At 30.8% G+C, this 7,997-nt stretch overlaps 1 protein-coding gene across 9 annotated transcripts; it reads right to left on the reverse strand.

The window, feature by feature from the left end:
• Positions 1-3,203: 3,203 nt before the first annotated feature.
• LOC103496041 (uncharacterized) lies at positions 3,204-7,431 on the reverse strand. 9 transcript variants are annotated; one of them, XM_051091702.1, is made up of 8 exons: positions 7,288-7,431; positions 6,935-6,958; positions 6,208-6,395; positions 5,391-5,761; positions 4,501-5,313; positions 4,052-4,146; positions 3,742-3,973; positions 3,204-3,662 (listed from the first exon to the last, which is right to left on the reverse strand). In XM_051091702.1, exons 5-8 carry the CDS (start codon positions 4,559-4,561, stop codon positions 3,292-3,294), a joined length of 759 nt encoding a protein of 252 aa, XP_050947659.1. In that variant the 5' UTR covers positions 4,562-5,313; positions 5,391-5,761; positions 6,208-6,395; positions 6,935-6,958; positions 7,288-7,431; the 3' UTR covers positions 3,204-3,291. The 9 variants fall into 9 exon arrangements, 7 of the variants coding, with proteins under 7 accessions (XP_050947659.1, XP_050947656.1, XP_050947655.1 ...); XM_051091701.1 differs by having other exon boundaries at positions 3,206-3,662; positions 4,501-4,581; positions 4,802-5,313; positions 6,208-6,958; XM_051091699.1 differs by lacking the exon at positions 6,935-6,958 and having other exon boundaries at positions 6,208-6,381.
• Positions 7,432-7,997: the final 566 nt, after the last annotated feature.

Here is a 7,997-nt window from a genome sequence, read left to right on the forward strand (position 1 = left end):
TAGCAATTTCTCCACATGTAAACAGTAGCATGTTTGAGATCATGTTTTGTGTGAGTCAGATAAATATCCAGCATTTACATAGCCAACTAGATCAAAGTTTTATTTGTTTGAATAAAACAAACTCATATCAATCATCCCTCAAAGATAACGAAGTACCTGTTTAACTTTATTCCAATGTCTTTTTATTGGAAAAGAACTATATCTTGCTAATAAATTTACTGAAAAAGTTATTTCTAGTATTGTATTATTAGCAAGATACATTAGTGTACTTATTGCACAAAGGTACTTCAAGACTAAGTAATTCTTCATTATCTTCTCGCGGTCGAAACATATTCTTTTTTGCATCTAGTGGTCGAACCACCATTGGAATGTTCAATGAATGTGTTTTGTCCATGGATAATCTTTTTAAAAATTTTTCTGTATATGTCAATTGATGAATAAAAGTTTCATTGGCTAAATGCTTGATTTGCAAGCCAAGGCAAAATTTTGTTTGGCCAAGATCATTCATCTTAAATTCTTTTTTTAGATATTCTATTGCCTTTGAAATCTTTTTAGGAGTTTCAATTATATTTAAATAATCAACATATACAGCTATAATAGCAAATCTTGACTGTGATTTCTTAATAAAAACACATGAACAAATTGGATTAATTTGATAGCCGTCTTTTAATAAATATGCACTTAAGCGATTGTACCACATTGGTCCTGATTGTTTCAATCCATATAATAATCTTTGTAATATCATTGAATATAATTATCTAGAGTTTGAATTATATGATTCAGGTATCTTAAGTCCTTCAAAGATTTTCATATATATTTCATTTTCCAAATATCCACACAGATATGCTGTAACTACATCCATAAGATGCATATCAAGCTTTTCACATACAGTAAGACTAATTAAACATCTTAATGTAATAGCACCCACCACGGAGAATATGTTTTTTTATAATCAATACTCGGTCTTTGAGAAAATCTTTATGCAACAAGTCGTGCTTTATATCTAGTGACCTCATTATTTTTATTTCTTTTACTCACAAATACCCATTTAAATTCCACAGGTTTTTCACCTTTGGGTGTATGAACTACAGGTCCAAAAACTTCACAGTTCATAAGTGAGTTCAATTCTGTTTGGATGACTTCTTTCTACTTGGGTCAATCCTTTATATTATGATATTCGTAAACAAATTTAGGTTCATAATCCTCATTTTCATGAATGATATTGTTTGCAACATTATACGCAAAAATGTTGTCCACAAATACATAGTTCTATTCCATCTTTTTCTTGTCATTGTATAATTCATCGAGATCTCATTGTCATATTCATATACTTGAGTCTCTTCAATATTTTTACCATTAGTCGTGTCCAACACTTCTTCTTAAATGTTTCTATTGTTAATTAAGTCATTTTGACTATTGATCACTTTTCTTTTTCGATGATTTTTATCGTTTGAACCTATTGGTCTACCACGCTTTGAGCGCAACGCTGATTTATTAATTGTAGCAAGTTGTTGAGTTGAAATTTCAATTTTAGATGGAGCATTTGCATTTGGAATATATGACTTGGTCACTTTCTTAGTATTTGTAAATGTATCTGGCATTTGGTTTGCTACACTTTGTAAATGAATTATCTTTTGAACTTTTAGTTCACATTCCTTTGTACGAGGATTTAAATGAGACAAAAGAAGAATAGACAATAGAGGAAGTAGAGAACAATTGAACTCAATTGTGGTATATCTTACATTTCACACCCTACCCTGTGCACATCCTTGCTTAGTATGTACGACGCGACGTGATTTGAGTATCTCTGACGCGTTTAAACACCAAAGACACTCATTTTTTAAGTCCTTAGGCTTTGCTGAATCGCCTACCCTCTTAAACACAAACTTAGAGATTATACACTTAGGCAATGAGAAAACTTCACACAAGATGGTAATGAATAAAACCCTTTATTAACTCAAGCCAAGTGTTTCACAAAAGTTACAACATAATACAATAACACAAGTCTTTAAAGCTTAGAAATTAGAATGTCTTGGTAACCTTCTCGCCTATCAAGCCCTTCAACTCCTGTTACTTGGCCTTAACGCCTGATTCCTAGCGGATGAGATTTAAAAATGTAAGTCTAAAAGTCTCGGTGAGGTAGAAATTTTTTTCGCTAAACTTTTGTAAATATCATTTCCTTACATAAAACAGAAATACATTAGTTCATATAAACATATCATTTGGCATAAATGTTTCATCTCACATAAACACATATTAGTTACCCAACATTCCTTTCACCAAGGATCTTGAATCATTCTCCACACTAAGTTTCATTGCTCCGCGTTTAGACTCCTATAACAACAACATTCAAGAATATACAGATTCGTCCTAGTTTCTTAGGCCACTAAGCTCAATATGTTCCTTTCAACCTATTAGTCATCTTTTTATCACCATGTAGTCACCCCTTTCACCCCATGGTTACCTTGACTCATTATGTGCATATAATATTTAGCTTGTTTACAGGAAGTAACTAATGCTTTGAACATCATTTCATAATCATTGAAATACAAAACATGCTTTAAGACATAACATATGTAAAATTTCCACATAAATCTCTTTGGAAAACATTTGATTGAAAATCATTACTTAGATCAGTAAACACTTTAATAGAAAAACTTGAAAACATATAAATCATTTTGAAGAAACACTCACACTTCTGAATTTTAAGTAAACTTAAGATATTTCTGAGAAGTTCTCTCACTTGATCTTCTTACCTAGTCCTTCTCCTCGCATAACGCCTTAATCATAAAATAGCACCGAGTCTTTAAAGTCTTTTCGCTTAACCCATCTTGTGAACTACCTTAAACATCAATTGCTTTTCGCATAAACCTTGTTTCAAAATGCCTTCTTTTGTTCAAACCACCTAATATAGAACACGTAGCCAAATTTTAACCTTTAAAATCTTTATTTATGTTCGGTTCTTACATTATAAAGGCACCACACACCTCTATTTATAAGACATATCATGATATAAGTACATTATAAAATTCAATGGGATGAATGTTTTAACATGAAATTGAAGGAGACTTACAAGAAAATTGGTAACCAAGGTATAGGTTATGGATATCTATAATTATATTTACAATAAATGTATCTTTTTATGAAATAATGTTAAAATAATAGTATTCGTTCACATGAGATTTTCGAAGAAATTTGATTCGTGTTGTCGAGATTTGATTCGTAATATCATCTCTCGTTTGGGCCATTTCTCGTATATGTTGTCGACTCACATCTAATTCAATTATCACTCTACAAATTGGCCGACAAATTATGTATATCTTCAACGATCATTAATTCATTGCTAAAGTCATTGAAAAGATCATCTTGACGATCATTCAATCTAATATAATTGTGAATTGTGCAACATGCTATCGATATATATTTATGTGTCTTGATCGGGTAAGGAGGCATTTGCTTAAGAATAGGAAATCGAGCCTTCAGCACACCAAAACAACGTTCAATGACATTTCGCAGTGAAGAATGTCGATAATTAAACACTTCTCTACCTCGAGGGCAATGTCTCCTTTCTCTAAAATCTCGTAAATGATATCTTCGACCTTGAAATGGTGCTAAAAATCTTGGCATATTTGAATATCCTGAATCGACAAGATAGTATTGATCTGCATATAATAAAACAAATAAAAATTGTCATAAAGTTAAATATGGAATTAAAGCTATGAAAAACACATAATTATTTACCTCTCTTAGGCATAGGAAATTTATTCTCGGGATTCTTGATACATTCTTGAAGTATGCGAAAATCATTGGTTGATCCTTCCCAACCAGACATGACATACGTGAATAACATATCAAATGAACAAACACACATTATATTCCATGTTGTGTTAGTTTTTCTTCCACGAAACAGTATTTGTTCATTTTGGAGAATACTTGCAACAACATGAGTGTCATCAATAGCACCAATAAAATCCTAAAGGATAATAAAAAAACACAAATATATTTCAAAACATTATATTTCTGAAAATAAATCAAAACACCAATGCATTACCTTAAAGAAAGGGTAATATATTGAATTTGATATGATCTCCATTGGTATAGTGTCCATATTGGGTGCGCGAATAATTTCTCCACCAAGCTTGCAAACTTTCCTTAAAACAAGGTTAAAAGCTAGAGAAATAGTATGACCCGAATGTTGAAATCTTTCTGTTGTTATATGATTGCTTTCATTATGTGATATGATTAATAAGAATATAGTAACTTTTTCTTGAACGATAAGATACCTAGATGATTTTAGATTTGTTTTTTATTTTAAATCTTCACAAAACCTTATGAGTGTAATTCTTTTCATCCTAAAACAATCAAAACATTTACTATCGTTTCTATTTAACAACTCAATCACATAATCATGTCCTCTCAGTGCAGAGGTTCTACATGGTTGTTTTAAAGATTGTATCCTGTGCAAGCTCATGTAGAATAAAGTAAAAAGGATGTAGATACCATCGTCATCGTCGTCAGAATTAAAATCGTCATCAGAATGATTATCTTGAATCAAGTCCATATCAATTCACTAGTATATCCCTAAATCAAACACAAAAAATGTACAAATCCATCTCAGTACATAAAACGTAGGCATGTTAAAAAACAACACAAAACCATAAAGTCAATTGAAGTCCATATCAAGTTCATATCAATACAAAGACCAACATACAAAATCCATGTTCAAGTCTAATATTAAAAAGAAATGACATAATCCTAAAACATCCCTAAGTGACATCTAAAACTATTTATGAAATCTTACTTCCTTGAATCAGGCATGCGCAAAAATAGCTTTCTCCAAGCAAGATCTTCGTGTAAGAGTTTCAGTATTTTGGAATAAGCCTCTTCATCAATATCTTCCATTGTATTTAAAATGTATAAACATTCCATCAACTCTTCATGGAGATCATCTTTTTTGCTTTCTTTTTGACTCTTATCAACTTAACTAGATGTACAACCAAAAGATCTTTTCTCAAAGATGTCATTCTTTCTCTTTACATTCTCCGCATAGACATCTAAAAATGATGAGAAGAAACTGCCAAATTCGTCTTTCTTTCTTCGAACTCCTTTTTTGCTTTTTCCTTTATCATTCTCTTCAACACCAACGTTTGTGTTGCTTGCAACATCATTTTCATTTTCATCTTCAGAATCTGAAATAAATCATGTTGATGGGCAAACATTTACACCTGTTGCAGTAGTATCTCAAAAAATCCTTACGAGTTTTTCATAATGTGGGGAACCACTTTTGCTAAACTTTTTAGCTCTCTTATTCACCTATAGAAAATGAAAACTTTTTAGCTCCCTTATTCACCTAAAGATGATTAGAAATGGAAAAAATGGAACTATTATACCTTAAAAAGCTCATTCCATTGCTCCTCTTCAAGATTGATGGTACCTAATAATGGATCACAACCATTTCCTGTCATATCACTTAATATCTTTTTGAAGTCTTTGTAAATTTATCTTAATCTGTTAAACTTATTTTTCAATTGATCATGAGAAAAATTATATCTTGTACTAGCATTTAGTTTGCTTCTCATATAATTCCAACTAGTCTTTGTAAATGTTGTAGTTGGTCGATTGCCTTTTGCAACCTCTTCATCCATTAAGTCTACAAACAAAGCTTCACTCTTATTTGACCATGGTCCCACACTTTTTAATCCATCAATCTCAACAACGTCATCGACACAAAGTCGTTCAATTGATTTTTGTGACATTCTTTCTGCATAATGGCAAATCAAAAAATTTAGTGGCAAAGTTAAAATAAACAAACAAAATGTTCATAGTTTACACATCCTTTCTACATAATGAAAAATCTAGGTCAAAATTGAGTATTAACCTTTGTGGCTATTTATTATATCAGAGAGTTGAGTTTGGCAAAAGTAGAATGCAAAAGTAGATCTTCATTGGGGCTAATTTACAATATTATTAAAATCTTGGCAAAAGTATTATGCAACTTTGTCTACATTTAATAATAATAATAATAAATAAATAAATCTTAAAACTAATTATTCAAAATCCACTAGAGATTCAACCTCTCTAGGTATATTGTCCATCAGAATAGGCCTCAAGTTTATGAAACCAAAGTGCAAAGTAAATTATCAATCTTATACTAAATTAGAGCTTGCCAATAGCCTAAACAATACTAATAAGGAAGGTGATGCTCACCCATATACTTTCAACTGAGAAATGGATTGTGATACTACCCCATGCTAACAGAAAAAGTCAATATTCGGCCTTGTCAAAGCATAGCAGAAACAATATAGATGTCTTCAGTTTCCAAAGTTTTAAGAGGGAGCACCAAGTTGTTGAGTTCCATGTTCTTTAGGTTTTGGATTCATTCTGCTACATCGAAGCTGGTTTTTCTTTTAGAAAATAAATTAAAAACAAAACAAAGTACGAAAATAAATTAAAAACAAAGTTTTAAGAGGAAGACTATCTTAACCTTCCCTTGCATTCTTAACTAACCATTCACTAATCCCACAATTCCAAAACTCTGCCAAAATTCACACCTCGTCCTTCAAACTATGAACTCACATCCTAACAAATTCTCCATTTTATCGATCTTTAGCAAGTTACTAAAATGGGGGGTCTAACATTACCATCTAGTTTTCATTCCCATAAGTTCTATCATAAAAATAACAACAAACTCCACTCGAATTCATAAACTCCAAAAATCCCTGAACTGAGTTTAAATAAATCAATCCCAAGTTAACGATGATCAACAGGCAATAAATCATCCCCAGATAGATTCCCAAAAAGGGTAAAAAGAAGATAGTGAAATTCACATAAACCGTAAAAAGGAGAAAAAAAAGAAATCATCTTGCAGTTGTGTACCCATTATTAGAAAAAAATTTCCTTCACAGCAAAAAAAAAAAAAAAGATATCATCTTACAATTGTGTGCCCAAATCACTTGAACTGCAAAAAAATGTTATCAGATTCAATTTAAACCGATTTTGGGCACATTATTAGAAAAAAAAATTTCCTCACAGCCAGAAAATCGAAACAACAAAAAAAGAAAAAAAATAGAAGTTGATCTGCAAATGCATCAGAAGAACAAAAAAAAAAAACAGAAATGCACAAAAATGTTATCAGAACAACAAATCTGAAAATGCTTCAGAAGAAAAATGCATCAACAAAAATATCCGGAAACCCTAATTTTAACATATATGAAGATTGGCAGGAGACAGATGAATCAAGGAAACAGAGGAACAGATGTGAAAGAGGAACAAAAAACAAACACATACCTTTAGCTGGAGAACAAAGGTGAAAGAGGAATAGAGAGCCGGAGAAGAGAGGAGAGGAAATCGTGAAGAAAAGTCGTGAGGAGAAGAGAGAGCTAGCTGAACGTGAAAAGAAAAACGCGAAGAAAAGAGAAACTAAGGGAAAAGTTTTGGGAATGGAACAAGAGAAACTTCTTTTATTGTTCTCACTAATTCTTAACTAAAAAGGAAACGTTTCTAATTATTTTTGGGAACAAGAAACAGGAAACATTACCAAACATCTTCGTTTCTTCAAAAACTAGAAACAGAAACGGGAAATGTGAAACGAGAACGTTAACAAACGGGGTCTACGCAACCTCAAACTTGGGATAAAGTTAGATTTATGACTCCAATTTAAATTTAAGATAAAAATGGAGGTATAATCTAAATTTTAATTTTAATTTGGGGGTAAAGTCTAAATTTTAAAATATTTAAATATGCTTAATTATCTCAAAAAGTGAATTTTGAGATTTTATTCCAAAATAAAATAATATAAGATAATTGAATTTTAATTTTTTTAAAAAAATTTAAAAATTTAAAAATGTTTAAATATTTAAAAGTGAAATCTGAGATTTTATTACAAAATAAAATAACATAAGATAATTGAATTTTAATTTTATTTTATTATTTAAAAAAATTAAATAATTACAAACCTATTAGGAATTGGACTTGTTAGCGTTATAAATAGACTCATA

The sequence above is a fragment of the Cucumis melo genome, chromosome 11, assembly GCF_025177605.1.
Source record: "Cucumis melo cultivar AY chromosome 11, USDA_Cmelo_AY_1.0, whole genome shotgun sequence".
NCBI classification, from domain to species: Eukaryota; Viridiplantae; Streptophyta; class Magnoliopsida; order Cucurbitales; family Cucurbitaceae; genus Cucumis; species Cucumis melo.